At 48.0% G+C, this 20,176-nt stretch overlaps 1 protein-coding gene across 13 annotated transcripts in view; it reads right to left on the bottom strand.

Annotated features, from left to right (window-relative positions):
• Positions 1-20,176, bottom strand: part of Atg7 (autophagy related 7) — a 241,271-nt gene that overhangs the window by 140,218 nt on the left and 80,877 nt on the right. For all 13 annotated transcript variants that reach the window (XM_052174569.1, XM_052174579.1, XM_052174568.1 and 10 more), the window contains 7 exons: positions 14,735-14,825; positions 13,836-13,980; positions 12,508-12,666; positions 9,843-10,037; positions 8,315-8,515; positions 6,686-6,801; positions 2,589-2,664 (listed from right to left, as the gene is read on the bottom strand). In XM_052174569.1, coding sequence (XP_052030529.1) covers positions 2,589-2,664; positions 6,686-6,801; positions 8,315-8,515; positions 9,843-10,037; positions 12,508-12,666; positions 13,836-13,980; positions 14,735-14,825 — 983 coding nt within the window. The remainder of the gene's footprint in view (positions 1-2,588; positions 2,665-6,685; positions 6,802-8,314; positions 8,516-9,842; positions 10,038-12,507; positions 12,667-13,835; positions 13,981-14,734; positions 14,826-20,176) is intronic.

Below are 20,176 nucleotides of genomic sequence, written 5' to 3'. Positions count from 1 at the left end.
TGTGTGTGTGTGTGTGTTCACTTTGTGAATACTTGGATCATTCATTTAGTGGTTTGGGTCATTATCTGTATGTGGTTTATGCATCTATATAATACATTTTTTGAGATAAACCCCCCACTCTCTTCATATACAAAGTAGCTTTACTTCCTGCCTGCTTGCAGTATCTATTCCTGTGGGTTGGGCCAGAGACTAAAAAATTAAATAAATGTAAGAAAAAAAGTTTCCACCCCAAGAGCCTGCTTTCTCACAGTGAGTGGTTTTCCAGTTTCCAGGCGAGCTCCAGGTTTCCTCAGCTGTAACACTCAGTTGATTTCAGTTGGGGACTAATCAGGGTTCTCACTGCCCCAGACATATCTGAAGGGGGCCAATTTGCCAGTGCACTCATATGGAGGGACAGCAGAGAAGTCAAGGAATGGTCTCCATTACACAATGGTGCTGGGGTGGGGGTAGGGTGAGGGCTTTCCAGGCAGCCCACTCCACAGGGACAGATTAATAAGCACTCTCCTTGGGGCACTGAGAAAATGAGCCAGAACTTTACAGGTCATTCTTTACAAGCAAAATACACAAAGGGACTTAGCCAGCTCCCCTCCAACAGGAAACCATTTGTCTCTGGAGGAGGGAGAGGAGAGGAAGAGAAGGAGGGGAGTGGAGGAGAGGGGAGGGAGAGGAGGAGGAGGGGAAGGAGAGGGAGGAGGAGGGGAGAACAATGCTGAATCTGCCACCAGGCCCAGCTCTGTGGAGATGATGCTCCTAATCAAAGTACATTGCAGAAGTAGTCCCCTCCACTTGAGAAAAAGGGAAAAAACCCATTTGTTTAAATGGAGACTGAGCAATTCTGATTAGTTCTAAAGTTCTTTCTCTTTTTTCCTTTTTAGAATGTTGCTAAAAATAAAGGCTTAAAACTTGAAATAAGTAAGCAACACACACACACACACACACACACACACACACACACACTTTTACCATATACGGTGGCATTATTCTTCAGCCTTTGAAAAGGCCAAATGAAGAGATGGCCAACAACCAAAATAACCCTTTAGACAACTGCAGAAGATGAGACTGCTGGAAAGCTTGGTGAGCGGCAGGCAGCTGCCAGCTCGCTCGTTGGGGTGAATGCCCATCGAGGGGTGAGTTGCCATAGCACCTGGGAAACACGGGCACACGCTTCTGACACACCACCTGTCTAGGGAGGGCAATTTGCCCCCTGGCCTCCGCACTAGAAAGCAACAGAGCTGCAATTTAACTTAAAGGGGGAAATCAGTGCAGGGGCATGATGGGAATTTTAATTAAGGCCTTCATCATCATGGAATCTGTAAGGGAGATGAGGAGCAGGAAGGACAGGGCAGGAAGAGAGGCAAGATGACCTGGAGAAGGTGGGAATGAGAGTAGCCAGGCCAGCCTGAAGGTCAGCAACCGTGTGTGGTGGGGGAGGGTTGGTCGCCATGTTGCCAGGTCTGCTGGGAGTGTCTGTGGAAAAAGACTGACTTGTTCAGGTCAGACAAATGACACCCTTGGGGAGTACTGAGGGAAGCCACCTTTTCCAGGGTTCTACAGTTTCTAAAGCTGGGGCAGAGGTACCCCTAAACCCTTGTTAAAGCACCTACTTTCCTGACATAAACAGGTTAAGACAGCAGGTACACGACAGGAAGTGGCACAGACAGAAGGCATGGCTGAGGGGCCAGTGTAACCTGGGGCTCTCCAGTCTCAGAAGCCCTGGGAGAACAGCAGCCATGGGGCAAAATGTGGGCTTGGATCACAGCTTCACTGACTCACCATGACGGTGGGCTAGCCTTGCCTTCTGCTGATTTATCCTCCCTGGGCAGTGCCAGGCACAGGGCTGGGGGACTACTCAGTGGTAGAGCGCATGCTAGGTATGCATGACGCCCTGGGTTTCATGCCAGCACCAAACAAATGAATTGGTCAGGTGAGGTCTGTAGCGAAGGGAACCCCTCCCAGCTATGGGGTGGAATGCATAGGACCGTGGAGGACAGCCCCCCAAGAGTGACACTAAAACTGCCCTGTTTCCCCCAAAGGCAGCGTGCATACTGAGAAGCAGGACCAGTGGGCCTCGGCCCATCTTCCTGGTGTCTCTCATTTCAAACTGAGGCACAGGCCCTGTAAGCTGTGGTGGGAAGAGGCCCTGGTAGGACACTGGGCACTGAAGGCTGGTCAGATTATCTGTATTCTGGGCTGCTGGGCTGGCATTTATCAGCCCGGTCTCCATGCCTACCAGGGAGCTCACTGTGGTTTGTAGACAGGAAAATAAAGCCCTGAGAAGTTCTGAGAGTGGGCCCGGGAAGGCTGTAAACGGCAGGCAGGGCTGAGGCTGAAGCTGGCTGAACCATGCATGGCAGTCCCGAGCCCCGTCCCTTCTTTTTCCACTGCGTGGCAGAGTCTAGTCAGCGGCTATAAAGCATCAAAGTGAGGCAGTGCCATGGGTTCTTTTCCTCCCAGCAGTGTCCCCAGAAAACAACATTCTCCCCTCCCAGGCCCCACTGCAGTAGTTGTGCTGCTGCAGGAGCATGGTGTCCCACCTTCCCCTCTAGAGAGGATGGGGCAGGACCACACTTCATTTCCAAATCACTCACCTGGTGAGGCACAAGTCCCAGCGAGGTGGGAGGCTCATTCATGCGGTCATCGCTGCTGCTGGCGATGGCGTAGCCCCTGCAAGAGAGAAGCACAAGGGCTCTGAGCTCCTTCATGTTCACAGTCATCACAGGAAAGAATATCTCAGGACACTGAAAAGAGTTAGGAACCAAGTGCCCCTGAGCTGGGCGTCCTGGGCTCACAGGAAACTCATTTCCAGGGGAGGGAGAGAAAGGGGGTTAGTTTTTTAAAATGGGTGCCACAGAGTAGGAAGGGTGAGAGCGAGCTTGTGAACGGTGCCAGGTGGTGAACTCTCCACTGTGCCTCAGGTCCATCAGCTGAGAGACGGGAGGGAGGAGGCTGCGGGGTACATTAGGGGCATGGGAGATAGAGTGCCAAGTGCAAGGCCCGCCCGCCCACCTGCCGGCCCGCCCGCCCGCCTGCCTCTCGCCCTCTTGCCCTCTCTTTCCTACTCCTTCCTCTCACATGCTTTCACCACACTGTGAAGGGTAGCCTTGACTCCTGGCTTGGGCTATCCTCCAGCTCAGCCTTCCTTCTAGCAGCCGGGAGTGGGTTGTGTACCCCTAGCCTCCTCTAACTTGCTAAACTTATCTAAATGCCATAAAAATGGCGGAAGGAGATATAATTGGAACAGACTGGGTGGGAGAAGTGCCGGCTCCTCCCCAGAGAGGGCCAGTGTTCATTTATGTCCCAGAAGAACTGGTTTTTAGCCTGTTCCAAGGACAAAGAAGGCAGGGATTTGGGATCAAGGTGTAGGTTTTACTTCCTAGTGGAGGTAGTAAGAAACTTGGCTGGCAGGGGTGGTGAAGGCAAGGGCGGACCCAGCTGCTCACCCCTCTCCGTGCCACTGGGGCCCGAGTCACATGACAAACAGCACTGCTGTGGCTTTCTGCCATTGCCTTTCTTGGAATTCAATGTGGATGAGGAAGAAGTATTTTCTAAATTTGATTCTCTGCCTGCACTATCAACAGCACATATAGCAGAGCTCTCCAAAGCAGGGTGAAGTGATGCTGGGGCAGGGGGGAGGGGCAAGCCTGGCTGCCATTCCTGGCCATGAGTCTGAGACAACAAGCCCAGCTCCCCCACCAGAGATGGGACTAAGGAGCCAGGGCATGAACTGGGAAGGCTGGCACTGGGCAGATTAAGGATCACAGTGAGTGGGAGGGTAACCTGGGCTACATGAGACCATAGCAAGTCTGGAATACACAGGCTACCTCTGTCCAAAGCCAACAACAATACAATCACAAATTCGAGTTAAACAAGCCGACAGTTCTAATGTGCTTGGAGCAGAGCCTTACACAAACTTTTGAGAAATGAACCACAGCATCTACAGCCCAGTCAGGAGCGGGCACCTGTTTGCCCTCAGGCCAACATCACAATTTCAGTGGAGAGCTGTGTGAAGTAAGATTATACGGAAAGCTTAAACTTGAAAAAAAACAATGACACTGAAAACCTTGATGGCTTTAACCTTTCCCAGGCATAAAGAAGAAAGAATCAACTTTATGAGGATGAGTTAACAGAAAACCACGGTCTAAAGCAAGGGAAGACAGAGAGGATACAGGGGGCCCACACGAGGGCCACAGGGAACCAGACAGTGCAGCTGGGGGTCTCAGAAAGAGCATGGCAGACAGGAGGATTAGGCAGAGTGGTGTTCTAGAGACAGGGCAGAGAATCACACTGCAGACAAAACTCCCATGCCAGAGATGCAGATGCTGCAGAAGGCTGAGATAGAAGAAACTAGAGCAGGGAGACTGACCCAGAGCCACTAGGAGAAGGAGGAGGAGGGAGAGGAGGAAGGGGAGGAGGGGAAGGAAGAGAAGAAGGAAGGGGAGAAGGAAAAGAAGGAGGAGAGAGATTATGCCAGTCTAGAATCCCACCAAACATGAGAAACCTCCTTAAACACAAAGACCCTTTCAGAAAAACAAAAACTGAAACACTTATGGAAATTCTGCCGGGAGAAGACAATGCCTCAGGGGCACAAGTTTAGAGACACAGGAAGAAATGACAAATGTTAGCAAAACTAACTTTGTACAACTACTATGCCTACTAACTATGTATCAATATCTTCTGGGGATTAAATATGGAAAGAAAATTTCAAAAACAAACACGAAGACCTTGCTGGTCACCTAGCCAACATTTACTCTCCTCTGCTGCCTCTCAGGACTTTCTTCAGAGAGGCAACAGACCCAGATGACAAAGCTAATACCTTAGCATTCCTTACAAGGTAAATCAAAAGCTGCATTTTCTGACAAGGTTCCTTAAGGGGCAGCTCACACTTCAGCAGCAAGGCAGCTGGCGGCAAAAAGGGACCCAAGAAGCAAGCGGCTGGCACGTTCTCCGAGGTTGCTGTGACAGGAAAGTGTGGCTGTAGTCCGTGTTAGCACAGGAAACAGCGCTTTGGGACTAGGCAACCAAAACAGCACCTTGCAGCCTCCAGGGCTGTGTCCTGGCTGTGAGCCTGGTGGGTCTGCAGAGTGGGGAAGCTGCACTTAGAAATCCAAGCTAATAACTGCAAGGGCTTGCTGTCAAGACAGCCGGTGGCTTTGTGCTCTGCCTGCTGTGTGCTGCCTTGACGGAGAGAAGATCTACACTCAGGAGCCACAAGGAAGGCACCAGGCCTGCAAGATGGAGTCGGAAGGGAAGCTGTGACCTGAGAGGTACCATGACCTGAGAGAAGAGGTTACTTAGTGCATCCCAGACTGCACTGGGAAGACAGGGCAAAGGCCAGCTGGTGGGTTTTTCCTTCCCAGGGTATCACTAGCAAATGACCATGCTGGAGAAGCCAGGCTAGAACTGGGAACAGTCATGGGCTTCGTGGTGAGGGCTGCTGTTCTGGAGAAGCAGCTGGTGACAAGACAGGTGCTAAGCTGAGCAGGAGGATGGGCATGGGCACCAATTAGGAATCATTTAAAGTCAGATCTCAATAGCGACAGATGTCTCATTGTGATACTTGCCCCTGAACATTCCTTTACAATCTGGCAGCCAGTGACAGAGACTCTGGCCGGATGTGACCTGTGACCTTTCATATGGATTTTGTTCATTCTGTGGTTAAAAGGTATGGTCTTGTTTTAAGCTGTAGTCATCTGAAAATGCTTCCTGGAGAAAAGTAACAAAGAGGCTCACTGCTGAGCTCTCACCAACTGATGAATTCTGGGAAGGAGGAAGGCACAGCAGAGATGTGCACCAACTGCTGGGCCCAGCAAGCTCCAGTGATTAACCCCAAACCCATCCCGGTCACACAGCTGGCCTGGTCAAACTCACTGGGTCACAAAACAAGTATATGTTTCAAAACAAGTATATGAAAACAAATTCTCATGTATATGAGAAACATACTTGTAAGCAGAAGATGGGCAGTGGTGGATAGGACAAAAATCACCACTGTAACCATGTTATCTGTATGTATGATGCCATCTAGGAACAAATCTATTAGTTAAAGAGAAAGAAACCTGATGAAAGGAATCCCTTTGTCTCAAGCCCCAGTGGCTTTTAGTTTATTAAAATAAATGCTATTTGCTTGTAAGTAGGCACTGTCACACAGATGTGATACTGGAGCTCAGCATCTTGTACCCGTAGGGCAGGGAGGCTTAATGTGCATGTTGAGCCTCTGGACCTAGCCTGGATGTGGACTTTTAACTTTAATTGGCCAAGTTCCTAGATACAGATCTCAGTCACAGGCAGCTGATAGAGTTCCTAATGCCAGTGATACAGTATACATTACACACATTATATACACAGTATATACAGTATACACATTATATACAGTATACACATTCACAATGTCCAGGGCTAAGAAACCATAATAGACTAACAGAAGTGTAAAAGACTAAATGCCCCTACCAAAGTCTTCCTTACCAATTATGAAAATAATCAGAAGAATTCAAGGGGGGTCCAGGGGCATATCCCCAAGGAGGGCACGGGGACAAACCCCAAAGATCACATGCTGACTGGATTAAGTGGTTTTAGTCTTGTTTTGAGGTCAGAAAGGTCAAATGAGACCAAGGGAGCCTGGGGGAGACAGGGACCAGCCATTGCCAACAAGTACTCATTTCCAATGTTCATCTGTGGGCTCCAGACTCACCCCTCAGGATGCTGCAGAACGGAGACCATCAGCTCCACAGCCAGGGCACCTGCAATCACGGCCAGGCCTGGGCGACTCACTGTGCACTGCTGGTCCAGAGTTCGGTCTCTGGTTGACTAAAGAGAAACCACCACAGACATGTATAAAATATCCTAATTCAGCCAGACCTAGATGAACCTGAAACTTTAAAACACAACCAGATTGGTGTAGTTGATGAAGGCCGGCCAGCCTCATCCTGTCTTGTCTTGGGAGAAAATAGCATATAATTAAACGAGCCACTATACTGAACAGGATGTGTACTGTAAAGAGACAGAGATGAGACATTAGCCACAAGCATGGCCTCATGGTGACTCTGCACCCATGGCTTCTCAACAGCAATCTGTCACCTCTCTTGTACTGTAGACAAGAGGTGGAGTCTCAGGGAGGAACAATCATGAATAGGCTAAGGTAATAGCTCAGAGTGATCCTGACTGAGGCAGGAGCTACAAACTCTACCCTGTGTCCCTGTGCACTGCCTCATCATCCTGCTCTGAGGACTTCAGGGCAAAGCTGCAAGCATCTGTTACTACCTGGACACATGCACAAGCTGTTACTGGGTCAACCCCACAAATTCTAATCTTCCAAACAGGGGCAAACCCCTGGGTTATTTAATGCTATAAAATTTTCAATGTAATAAAAAAAAGACATGGCCGTCCTGCTTGGGGGATCAGCCCTGTTGGATGGCAACCACTGACCAATAATAGGACAAGCTGCACGTTCTGGCACCTTGTGAAGGTCACTGAGCCTCCTTCCTTGCACAAGAGGAGATAGCAGCATTTCTCTATGGTGGGAGAAGCCAGCCGTTCCAGAGAGAGCAGACCGGGCTTTATAGCAGCAGAAGGGGAAAGAGGGCAGTCCGCAGAGCAGGCCTGCTGCTGCCCTCTGAGAGCTGCCTGTCCCTGCAGGCTCACTCGGCTGCAGAACCCAGCTAGAGTCGCTCCTGGCTGCCTCACATTCCGTCTCACAGGAGCATGTTTGAAGTGGGGGTGGGGGTTCCTTGTCTAGACTGTCAGATAAAAACACACTAACTACAGTCAAGAGGTCAATTTCAGACAAACAAGAATTTTTTTTTTTTATTCTAAGCAGCTCTTGACTACTGTAAAGGGCAAACTTATGTACTTAAAAACAAAACAAAACAAAACCAGCCATCTAACCAATCAAACAAACAAATGAAAAAAACCTCAAAGAACACTTGCTGTTTACCTGAAATTCAGTTTCCAGACAGTGTGACAGGCCCATGCCCAGCCCTATTCTGCAAAGTCACAGGGAACAAGAGGCCTTCTGCATCATCAGAGACAGTGTAAGGCCTGAGCCAGAGCCTGGGGCTCTTAGTCTCCTCATATCTGGGGTTCTTTCTGGTATGACTGCAGGGCTACAAGGGAGCAGGCTATGCAGAAGTTTCCTCACTCAGCTCCTGTCACATGGCTGTAGCCACATTTATGCAGTGACTGTGGCTCAGCCATTCAGGTAAGAGCGCCAACATGGCGTGGGGTAGGATAATCCTCCTCTCTTCTCTACAAGTAGAGAACAGGCTTTCTTAGACAGTCTTTACACAGTACTGGGAGGGCAGGAACACTGAGCCCAACTTACATCTCCTGGAGCCACCACATCATTGCAGAAGTAGCAGCCAAGCTTGTATCCAGGGATGTTGGCAAAAAGCGAGGAGCCCAGGTCGGCAGGTGCTACAAGATGGCTTGGGCAGAGGTCCCCGGCTCCCTGCTGCTTGGGTTTCTTCAGGCCATGCCTCATGACAACGAAGGTATCAAACCCCAAGGCAGCATTGATGACCAGCTGTTAGCAGTGAAGGAGGAAAAGGGAGTCAGGACAAACACACCTCAGGCCAACGGTAAGTTCCGATGAGGCTGGCTACCTTCAAATGGCTTTCCTTTTTCATGTGAGTGTAACTAGTCTTTACTAGCCAGTTGAAACCTGCAAGAGGCTTGATAAACCACTAACATAAACCATCTCACTTAAAACCCTTTACAAATATTGCCTATTTATACATGAGGATACTGAAGGCCAAGAGCTCCACCTCTGTCCCAGGGTTATGGAGCCGATAGGAGGGAACTATGAACAGCAACTGGGGGCTGCCCACATCACTCTGCCACACCCTTTCAGTTCCTTGGGAAGTTTTACTGGGACATACTTTGTAAGCTATGATTTTCTCACCATGTGGATCTTCCTTCCTTCCTTCCTTCCTTCCTTCCTTTCCTTCTTTTCTTTCCTTTCCTTTCCTTCCTTCCTTCCTTCCTTCCTTCCTTCCTTCCTTTCCTTCCTTCCTTTCCTTCCTTTCCTTCTTTTCCTTCCTTCCTTCCTTCCTTCCTTCCTTCCTTCCTTCCTTCCTTCCTTCCTTCCTTCCTTCCTTCCTTCCTTCCTTTTTTCTTGAGACAGGGTTTCTCTGTATAGCCCTGGTTGTCCTGGAACTTACTCTGTAGGCCAGGCTGGCCTCAGACTCAAGAGATCTGCCTGCCTCTCTCTCCAGAGTGCTGGGATAAAAGGCCGCGACCGCCGCCACCACTACTTGGCTTGCTACGAGGATTTTAAAGAGAAGCCTCCTTTGTACTTTAAGAACGCTTCTTGGTTAGGATTTAAGGTGTTCTCCCAATTTTTTAGTTACATACAAAGTTCGAAAGGATCAAGAAAAGGCACAGTGGAGAAGATAAAACAAAAACCTCATCTCTGGGGGTTCGAGAAACCCTGAGGCATTACCTCTTGCACCTCCTCTCCCCTTCTGGGTTTGTCCTTGATGTCATACATACATGACAGACAGAGGGTGGATGATGAATGACCAACATACAGATGAGGGGTAATGGCAGTAGAGGCAGACATGCTGTAACGTAACACTCATATTCTATTTTATGTTATAATATGGTATTTTCTTGTTACCGTTCTTTGAAAACCTCCCTGAGAGTGGCTGCATACTTAGTTAAGTATCCTACCTCACGGGCCCTTCAACTTCACTTGTACCACTGCAGGTTGATGGCATGAAGCAAAGAGCTGTGAGGCCACACAGGTCACCCTCCTTCCTGGGGGAGGGCAGGCTGTGGACACTCCCCCTCCCCCACCCGCTTGGGTGGCTCATTAAGTTCTAGACGGGGTAACATAAGGCACACTCCACCTTTCTCTTGCTGGCTGCAATAACAGTAGGAAGCCACCGGCTCTCCCTGGTGTCCATTAACAGGAAGATGACATCGTGGTTATCGATGAGTTGTTCCAGCTGTTCCACGTCTCTGCGGGCCTGCTCCATGGTGATGTCAGAGAAGTTCACAGGGTGTCCCGGCATGGGGATGCTCATGTTGAACCCGCTGGCATTCTGGGGAAGCAGTGACCACACCTACATCACTTACATTACAGGAATTCCTCTGTGCACAGTGCTACTGCTCCTTCCCTCAAACACCTGGGTTCTGCTCTCCACCTTCTCCACTTCCTTGAGCCGTGTGTGTGTGTGTGTGTGTGTGTGTGTGTGTGTGTGTGTTTATGTGTCGCTGAGGATGGAACTCAGAGTCACAGGAGCAGCACAGCCAGAGTTCACCTTCCATAGAAGGCACAGGATCAAAACTATATCTCAATCCTCTGCATCCCACTGGCCACAGGCAAGTATGAAAATATCAGCTTTCCCAGAGTGGCCAAAACACTGACTGGAAAGATGGCTGGGGGTGGGGTGCAGGTTGGAACATTCAGGAACTAAGTGGCAGAGCTCAGACTCAAAGCAACATCATCATGGGCCCATGGAGGTTCATAGTCCTCTCCAGTGACAGACTAGAATGTTCTCCTAGGTCCACTCTGGGGGAGAATGACAGGTCTGCACCTTCTTCTGCAGGACTTCCAGGCCTCCCACTGGGACTACAGAGCACAGTGACCAATGCCTCCAAGCCTGTGCTTGGCCCCGTGACTTGCTTGAGCATGGAAGAGAGCGGCGCGCTGTGATGAGGCTGACCTGAGACTCTCTGGCCTTCTACTCTTCCTAGGAACCACAGGAGCAGAAGACTGGCTCCTCAAGCCTTGTTTTGAAACAATCACATACAAAGCGGCTGGAAGCTGAGCCCAGCCTTGCCTGTCAGCTTCTACACGGCCAGCTGGCATACATGCAGTGTCGACCTGCAGCTGAGGCTTGGACACTGTGAGATATGCCATACTGTGCCAGCAGAGACCTAACTAACATCTCTGGTGAAGCTTTGGTGCTCCAATGCGTAGCTGGGAATGGTGGATCCTTGGGCAGGGCTGTGGAAGTCCACTTGATAAAAAGCACCCGAGAGGTGCTTGTGAAATCATCAACAGGAGGCTTCGGTGAACACTGAGTCAGTACTGAAAGACTAAAGGAGAAAATTCTGGAAGGCAAACTTCTCCATGGCGAGGCTGAGGATGCCATGCTTACTAGCATTGTAAGAAGAAACCTTAAAGGTTGCTCATGTGATTCCTGTTAAATAAAATGATCATGAATTCAATGGGCAGACTCTTGCTGAATGACTTTAAAAACATCTCAAAACTTACTTTTTTATTCAATTGAGTGGAATATACTGGTAAGTTTTTGTCAATTTGACACAAAATTGAGTTGTCTAAAAGAAGGAACCTCAACTAAGGCGTTAATTCAATCAGACTAGCCTGTGGGCATGTCTTTAGGCTATTTTCTTGATTGACAACTGATATGGTAGAGCCCATCCTGCTGTGGGAGATGCTATCCTGGGCTACATGGTGCAGGAGTATATAAGACAGCAGGCTGAGCAAGCCACAGAGCACCCGTCTGTGATTCCTGCCTCTGGCCTGCTTGAGTTCCTGACTTCTTTCAGCGATGGACCGTGATGAGAATATGGGAGTCACATAAGCAAAAGAAAGCAAGGTGGGGGGTGGGGGTTGCCACCTCTAAAGTATTATGGGTGTGACTCAAAAGAAGCAGGAGATACAGCAAAGGATTCAACCTTCAGCTAGTCCTTATGCACATGAGTGGAACTCTGCAGCCAGTGGGTAGTCTGGTGACAGATGAAAGTTAATATCCTAAATCTGCACCCACCAGAAATCCCTTTACAGGCAGGCGGGGTGAAAACACACAGCTCCAAAAGGCACCTCTCTACTCCTTCTTCATTTGATTTCTGCTGGGGTGTATGAGAGGCGCTTGCTGTGCAGCGCTGGGGATGGCTTCACGGTAGGCAAACACTCTCCCACCCGGTACAGGCCAGCTCTAGTTGGATTTTAGGTTTTTGTTTGTTTCTTTGGTTGGTTGTCATGCATGTGCATGTATGTTAAGGTGGGTGTGGGACTGCTGTATGTATGATGCATGAGTGTGCAGGTGCACATGCACCATGGTGTGTATGTGGAGATCAGAGGCAAGCCTCAGGCAGCAGCCCCCACCTTCCTGCTGTGAGCAGGATCTTTGGGTTGTGGTTGCTTGGTACTGCACAGGCCAGAGTAGCCGGCTGGCCAGCCAGCTTCTGGGGCCTCTCCTGTCTCCTTTTCCCACCATGGATTTTACACACACACACACACACACACACACACACACACACACACACACACACGTGCACGCTTCCATGTCTGGCTTCATGCTTACAAAGCATGCACTTTATCCAATCACCCCTCTCTTTGTAGTGTCTTTAAGAGGATGTCACAGAGCTGAGGTGGCAGGCTTGGTCATATGATGACAATCTGGTAGGAAGTAACATGTGTCTGACCTTCATTCACCAACATTGCAGAGCCTGGATCCCCAGGGTCCCAGAGACTTAAACATTTATGGAGCTTACAGGAAAGAAAGCATGGACGTCCCCCCCCCCCCCCAGTCATCAACGTACCACTCCGGGAAATATTTTCTGGAGCCGCTCTGCTGCAGCCAGGGCCTTGGGCTTGCCACCCCCTAGACAATCTTCAAATTCATACAGAGGCTGCCTCACGGGATTGGAGTAGGAGATCTTGGCGTTGTCCACAAATGTGACGTGTCTGACGCCCCAGCCCTGCATGGAGACAGGAGACCATGGCACCCTCCTGATGAGCATGCGCCCCACACAGACTTCTAGAAGTCTCAGGAAGGGATCTGCTTTTGAGTAGCAGGATCATTAAGATATAGGAATCTACAAAAATTGAACTGTACAAATTCAATTTTTGATTATTAGAATGTCAACTTCTCTTTAGAAGATAAAATAATTATATGATGGGGCCTAGACCCCATATCTAGATCAGGGACTGTCACAGTAATTTTCCCTCACAATGTGCTATTTTTGACAGTGTCATGAGAGGAAGATTGCCAGGGAATGCTACAAGAATTCTACTCTGTTGTTTCAGGATTAGTGAGAGCCTGCAGATGTCTTTGGTTTCTCTTAATAAGTAATTAAGTATAAATATCAAGCCCTCTGGAAACTCACTTTGAATCTCAATTAAATCTTCAGAACCATGACTTGTAAGTTAGCCCCATGTGAAACAACAGAGAACATTCTTGGAGTACTCTCCATGCTGGGGAAATCTTGCCTTTAATTGGGCCTTAAAAAATGAGTCTGTATTTTCGTGCAAGTTATCCTGTTGCCATGGACATCACTTTCATAGACAAGAGCACTTCGGAAAACCTTTTTATTAAATGTCTGTTTTACACATATTGCCTCCATGTGTGTAAGCACATACATGTACTGCCTGAGGGAGTCAGAGAAGGGCATCGGATCTCCTGGGTCTGTGGTTGCGTGCTGCTGTGAGCGGTTGTGTGCTGTTGTGAGTGGCTGTGTGCTGTTGTGAGCGGCTGTGTGGGTGCTGGGACCTGACCCAGGCTCTCTCCAAGAGCAGCAGCAGTCCTAAGCTCCGAGGCGTCTCTCCAGCCCCTACATGTCCTCACAGTTTATGAAACACATAGCTTTAAAGTTAGACTATTAAGTTACGGAGGAAACTTTATAAACGGCAGGCTGTGAGCCAGTTTTTATAAATATAAATGAATGGGTAAGTGACAAGACCCATGAAAGGCCTCCATGTCCTTCTGCGGGGACAATCCTGGAACAATGGGGCTGGGCTGGGGGCCATCCCATGCTTCTGTCTCACAGTGGCTACAGATTGCTCCTAGAACCATAAAGATGCTGAGAAGAACAAAAGGGAACCGGAAGGAGACACAGCTTGACGGTGGCCATGAGGCCACCAAACTCACCATCAGTGTCCTAGCCACATTACACCCCAAGGTGCCGGCTCCCAGCAGCAGGCACTTGACAGACACGACCTTGTCCAAGTCCAAGGTGGGGACCAGCCGCCAGCACATCAGCTTGAGGTTCAGATCCACAGACGACTCAGCCAGCCTGGAACAAGGGTAATGTGTGGGCGAGTCACTCACTGTGCTGCAGCCTTATTTCTAACAGAGGGACATGATCTATGGGAGGGACAAGATGGAGGTAGCCGGGCAATCAGAATCCCAGTGGAAATAAGATGAAGCCTGTAGGCAACAGGGAGAAGAAAGGTCACCACACAGAAAACGCGCCACTGGACTCTGCAATTCTGGGGTGGGGGCAAAACTCCTATCTGGAGCTCCCAACAGCAAGGCAGAAGGAAGTCAGAGCTGTCAGGAGCTGAGGTGTAGGCTTAAAAGAATGGCTCTTCCAAGTCCAGAAACTCTCCCAGTCTTAATAAAGGGTGAGTGGATTCTCATCCTTCAATAAATATAAAATGGCCTCTCCACATGAAATGTTCCTTGTAATATCCTTGTGTGGTGGCAAGTACAAGAGTGGTCCACAACCAGGAATAAAGAACCAGGAAAGGAGGCAGAGGCAGGTGGATTTCTGCAACTTCCTGGCCAGCCAGGGCTGGCCTGCTCTATAAAGAACAATAACACAGCAACAATAAAAACTCAAAAAGGCAGTGGCAAGGTCCAGGTGCCTCAGAGTCTGAGCTGGAAATAAGAGTAAAGAAGTCGTTGCACACGCCTCAGGACGCCCGTCACACCAACCCTCACGACGACAGACACGCAGTGGCTGGCTCAATACCAGCAGCACTGAACAATGCAGCACAGCACTGCCACCACACCCACTGAGACAAGGGGGCCCCAGTCACGGCTACCTTTTGGGGTCCATACATCCGCTGAGGTTCACCATCCTCGGACCCATGCCTCCCTTCTGGTTCTTCTCCCAGCCAACTGCTTTAGGACAATCTTAATTGCAAATAAAACATAAGGTTTACTAAGAGGGGAAATAAAAACAAACTTGAACTCATGTCTTCCTACTTACTCTTTGCAAGGTTCTTTGCAAGGGCAGCCAGTGCTCTTAACCCCTGAGCCATCTCTCCAGCCCGACAGCCCTCTATAGGAGCTTGCTATAGGCGCCCCTGGAACCCCATTCCAGAGCTTTTCCCAAGTGCATCTCGTTCAGTGCTACAAAGACTCAGATGACGTTTCCACTCTGGCAGTTCTGTTACTTTATGGAATACTCTTGCCACATCCTGGAGTTAACAGAAACCCTGTGGAGCCACAAGACCTCTCAGAGGTCCATCAACTGTTGTGGGACTTCTGCCCGCTCCTTTTCTCAAAGACTTCCTTCTGTTCAGAATAAAGCTTCAACTCCTGAGCAGAGAACTCAGCCTCTGGTCACATTTCAGTATTACTTCCAAGGTCTGCTTTAAGTAAAGTTCTGGGGCTAGGGTTGTGGCTGGCTGTGGCTGTGGCTGTGCCGGTCTGTGTCTGTGTCTGTCTGTGTCTGTGCCTAACTGTGTCTGGCTGTGTCTGTGCCTGGCTATGTGTGTCTGGCTATGTCGGTAGCTGTGTCTGTATCTATTGCTAGGCTATGGCTGTGTCTGGGCTGTGCTTGGCTGTATCTGTGTCTGTGCCTGACTGTGTCTGTGTCTGGCCTTGTCTGTGTCTGTCTGTGTCTGTCTGTGGCTAGGCTATGGCTGTGTCTGTGTCTGGACTACAGCTTGGTGGTAGAGCAATGTTCAGTGTGTGAAAGGTGAAATGATACAACTGGGTTCCATTATCCATAACACACACATTTACACACTGACACATGAACACCCCACATACATGCCAAAACACATGCATAGGCTTTAACACAAAGCACACCCTGTACACTCACACACATACATTTATATAGAAGCTCCTGCACACTCAAACACTCATCCACACTAAGACACTCACAAATATATATTGACAAAACTCATACTGACAGTGTAACCTTTACATGTGTGTACACATGGATACACAAGCGCATTTACATATACATTCACAAATATGTGAATATATGTGAATATTCACATATTCATTCACACACTCAAAGATGCACTAAAATACACTGTCATGCACACATACCCTCACCTACACACACTTCCAAAGATAAGCCAACATTCAATAATTAAACATCCACAGTCTCACAGGTGCACACCGACACTCACATTAGCACATGTATACATACCAACAGAGAAACATGCAACAAACTCATGTGTGCACTTACAAGCTTGCCAAGTCACATCCATATGCACACACTCTCTCTCACTAAGATAGAGCCTTCCCACACACATACTCATGCCAATTCATACAGATAGACAGACTCACAAATGCATACTCACATACTGTCATACTCATGTGGACTCACACACGGGTGTATATTCATATACACATAAGCACATTCACACATCTGTGAAAATATACCCCCACATTTATATATATATATATATATATATATATATATATATATATATATATATATATATATATATATATATATATATAATTTCACACTCACACACATTCATATGTACATACTTACACATGTTCACATACAAGTACAGACTCATACAAACCCATACATATACAATGTGCACATGCCCATAAACACTAATAATCCAAACCACACATATAAAATATACTCTTAGAATCACAGACATGTGTGTGCATAACTCACATGCTTGCACACTTACTCATACACACACTCACATACACACCAAAACACTCACATGCTCACATTTATTTAAGGACATACAAAACTCACACATGCACACAGCATATACACAGACTCATAAACTCACACATGCACACAGCATGCACACAGACTCACAAACTCACACATTTACACAGCTTGCACACAGACTCACAAACTCACACATGCACACAGCATGCACACAGACTCATAAACTCACACATGCACCCAGCATGCACACAGACTCACAAACTCACACATGCACACAGCATGCACATAGACTCACAAACTCACACATGCACACAGCATGCACACAGACTCACAAACTCACACATGCACACACTCACACTAACACCCAGATGAAAGCTCCAGGACTCCTTTACTCAGGACAAAGGGCTCCAGAGCTCCTTACTCATTTTCTACTCTGAATTCAGGACTCTAAACCATTCTTATGTTAAATTCAAGAGCCGTTTCTCAGATGCTGCCACCAGGATACCAGCCATGGTCTCCCTTTACACATGACACTCGAGACAACTGGAAGTTCAATTACAACATCTGCATACACAAGCCCCCCTTCTGTTCTACCCTTTTATTTGCTCATTTGCTTGTTTAGAGGCAGGAGCTCATGGGCCTCCTGCCTCCACTTCCCAAGTGCTTGATTGGCTGTAGCCAATATGCACTGTAAGCTTATAAGTAATGAAAAATACTACCAGTGAAGATCAGAACTTATACATGTGCTTCTATATAAGCTGCCTTCCTAACACACAGCCCCAGTGAAGGAGGGACACGTTGGGAATAAGCACAGGGGCAGGGACGAGAAGCTGGCACAGTAGCCCACACCCAGCAGCGGCCACTCCTGCTTCATCCAGTGCCAGAGCAGCTTTCTGCCAGCTACAGAGGCTTTAAGACTTCCCACAGCACTGTCCTGCTCTGAGAACACCACAGAGTGTACTTACACAAATTAAGTGGCCATGAGATCCCCAGGCAGCAGACTCTTGAGGGCCCATTGTGCTATATGGTGTGATGTTGTTATGTCACATGTGGCTACACTAAGAACGCCTTGGACTCACATCATAATGCTAAGTCCTTACAATGTTTATTATAGAACTTTATTTTCAGCTAAGTAGAAACACTAATTTAGGTGTAAAACAGGAGGAAAAATCCCTTTTGAGATGATAACTACTCTTCAACAAGGAGTATGAAGAAGATGAAGAGGTAGAAGCCTTCATCACTTGGGATCAAACAGGTTTGGGATGGTAGGGGCACTAAGCTTGAGTCACACCAGAGAGGGGAGCAGAGTGGCTCAGTGAAGACAGAGTAAGACAGTGTGACCTCATACAGTAAAATTAGGAGCATGGGAAAGGGATCTGATGGCTGATTCCTCCTGGTTTCACTTTTTAGTGACACTCCACCTCCCCATCTGTAGTGGCTATTCCTGGTTGTCAATTTGACTATATCTGGAATGAACTACAATCTAGAATTGGAAGGCTCACCTATAATCCTAATCTGGAGGCTCAGAGATATAAATTTCTGACTTGGATCTTGGCATGGAGATCTTGAAGCATAGTGGCTATGAATTTCAGAAGATTAAGACAAGGAGATCTCCGAGTTCAAGATCATCTGGGATTAAAGGCATAGAGGCACACGCCTTTAATCTGGGCCACACCCTCTGCTGGAGACCCACAGGCCTGTAATCTGGGCCACACCTTCTGTTGGAGATCTACAGCCTTTAATCTGGACTACACCCTCTACTGGAGATACATAAGGACATTGGAAGAAGGAAGATTTACTCACTCTTCCTTGCCTGCTTGCCTTGTGGGACTGAGAAACTGCTAGATCCTTGGACTTCCATCCACAGCTGTTGCTGACCATTGTTGGGGAGTTGGACTATAGACTGTAAGTCAACAAATTCCCTAACTATATAAAGACTATCCATACGTTCTGTGACTCTAGAGAACCCAAACTAATACAGAAGCTGGTACCAGGAGTGGGGTATTCCTGTGACAACCTGACCATGTTTTCAGGAGGACTGTGGAAGGACTTTGGAACTTTGAGCTAGAAAAGACATTAGAATATTAAGAGTTTGGTGGAAAGTTCTGTAGGAGCTTGGAAGACAATGTTAAGAACAGTGCAAAGGATGGAGGCCTGGTTTGTGAAATTTCATAGGGAAGATTAAAGACTCTTACAGTGGCCATGTTTTGATTGTGAAGATTCTGTGGTTTTGGTTAGCTGGGGCTGAAGAATCAGCTGTGAGTAACAAGATACCAGAACCACTAAAGCAAACCTTTGTGTTACTGGGACTATTGATGCTGGTTAGCTGGAGCTAAGAAATTAGCAGTGATTAAGAAGAGACCAGCATCACTGAGATGAAATCTTCTTGGAAGTATTTTCTGAGAGCACAGAGAGTGTGTTCCAGAGATAGCCACAGTTGTATTTTGTGCTGTGGCTGGACTTAGTACTGTGTAAGAGTCACCCAGATGGTACTGATTTTGAAGGCATGAAGGGGTCATGAAGAGCAGCTGAGGCTCTTGGTACAGTGAAAGGCCACGGAAGGCCATTGGTGAAGGTGCAGCCTCAGTTGCAATTGATGGCCCAGGACTTGAAGGGGCTATGCATAGGAGCAGAGGCTTGTCACCAATGAAGAGAGCCTATGAGAGGCTATTGGTGAAGCCTAATTACAGTGGAAGATAGCAGCGTTTTGGAGATGCCAGTACCATGTGATGACCACCAAGAACAGCAGCAGCAGTGGAGTACAGGCAGCTGGAGCCTAGAAGACAAGCTGTGTGCTACAAAGGGCAGAGCTGGAGAAGTGACCCAAGCCCTTGTAGGAGCCCAGAAGATCGTGAGTTGGATCGCAGACATTGGACATTTGGAGTCTGAGTTTTGCTTTTGGTTGTGACTGTGCCCTGATATGTTTCCCTCTTGAAGGAAGAAAGTATTTTAGTGGAGCCCACAGTTAAGAGACTTTGAATTTTAAATATTGGACATTTTAAAGTGATTGAACTTTTAATATGTAAAGACTGTGGGACTTTTAAAGTAATTTAGATCTTGGGGATGAATAAGAAAGTAAGGGTTGAGGCTTAATAGTGATGTGTTTGTGTGTCAAGTTGACAAGGGGTCAATTGTACTGGCTAGTCTTGTGTGTCAATTTGACACAGGCTGGAGTTATCACAGAGAAAGGAGCTTCAGTTAGGGAAGTGCCTCCATGAGATCCAGCTGTGGGGCATTTTCTCAGTTAGTGATCAAGCAGGGAAGGCCCCTTGTGGGTGGTACCACCTTTGGGCTGGTGCTCTTGGGTTCTATAAGAGAGCAAGCTGAGAAAGCCAGGGGAAGCAAGCCAGTAAGAAACATCCCTCCATGGCCTCTGCATCAGCTCCTGCTTCCTGACCTGCTTGAATTCCAGTCCTGACTTCCTTTAGTGATGAACTGCAATGTGGAAGTGTAAGCTCAATAAACCCTTTCCTCCCCAACTTGCTTCTTGGTCATGATGTTTGTGCAGGAATAAAAACCTTGAGTTGTAACTTAAAGGGAACAAACTCACTTAAGTGAGCGTGTCAGGGGAGCTATTTCAGGATGTGCCAGTAGAGGGCGCCAC

Source organism: Apodemus sylvaticus, chromosome 2 (genome assembly GCF_947179515.1).
Source record: "Apodemus sylvaticus chromosome 2, mApoSyl1.1, whole genome shotgun sequence".
Lineage (NCBI taxonomy): Eukaryota > Metazoa > Chordata > Mammalia > Rodentia > Muridae > Apodemus > Apodemus sylvaticus.
Note: the sequence above shows the minus strand (reverse complement) of the source record. Positions and strands in the feature narration are given on the sequence as shown.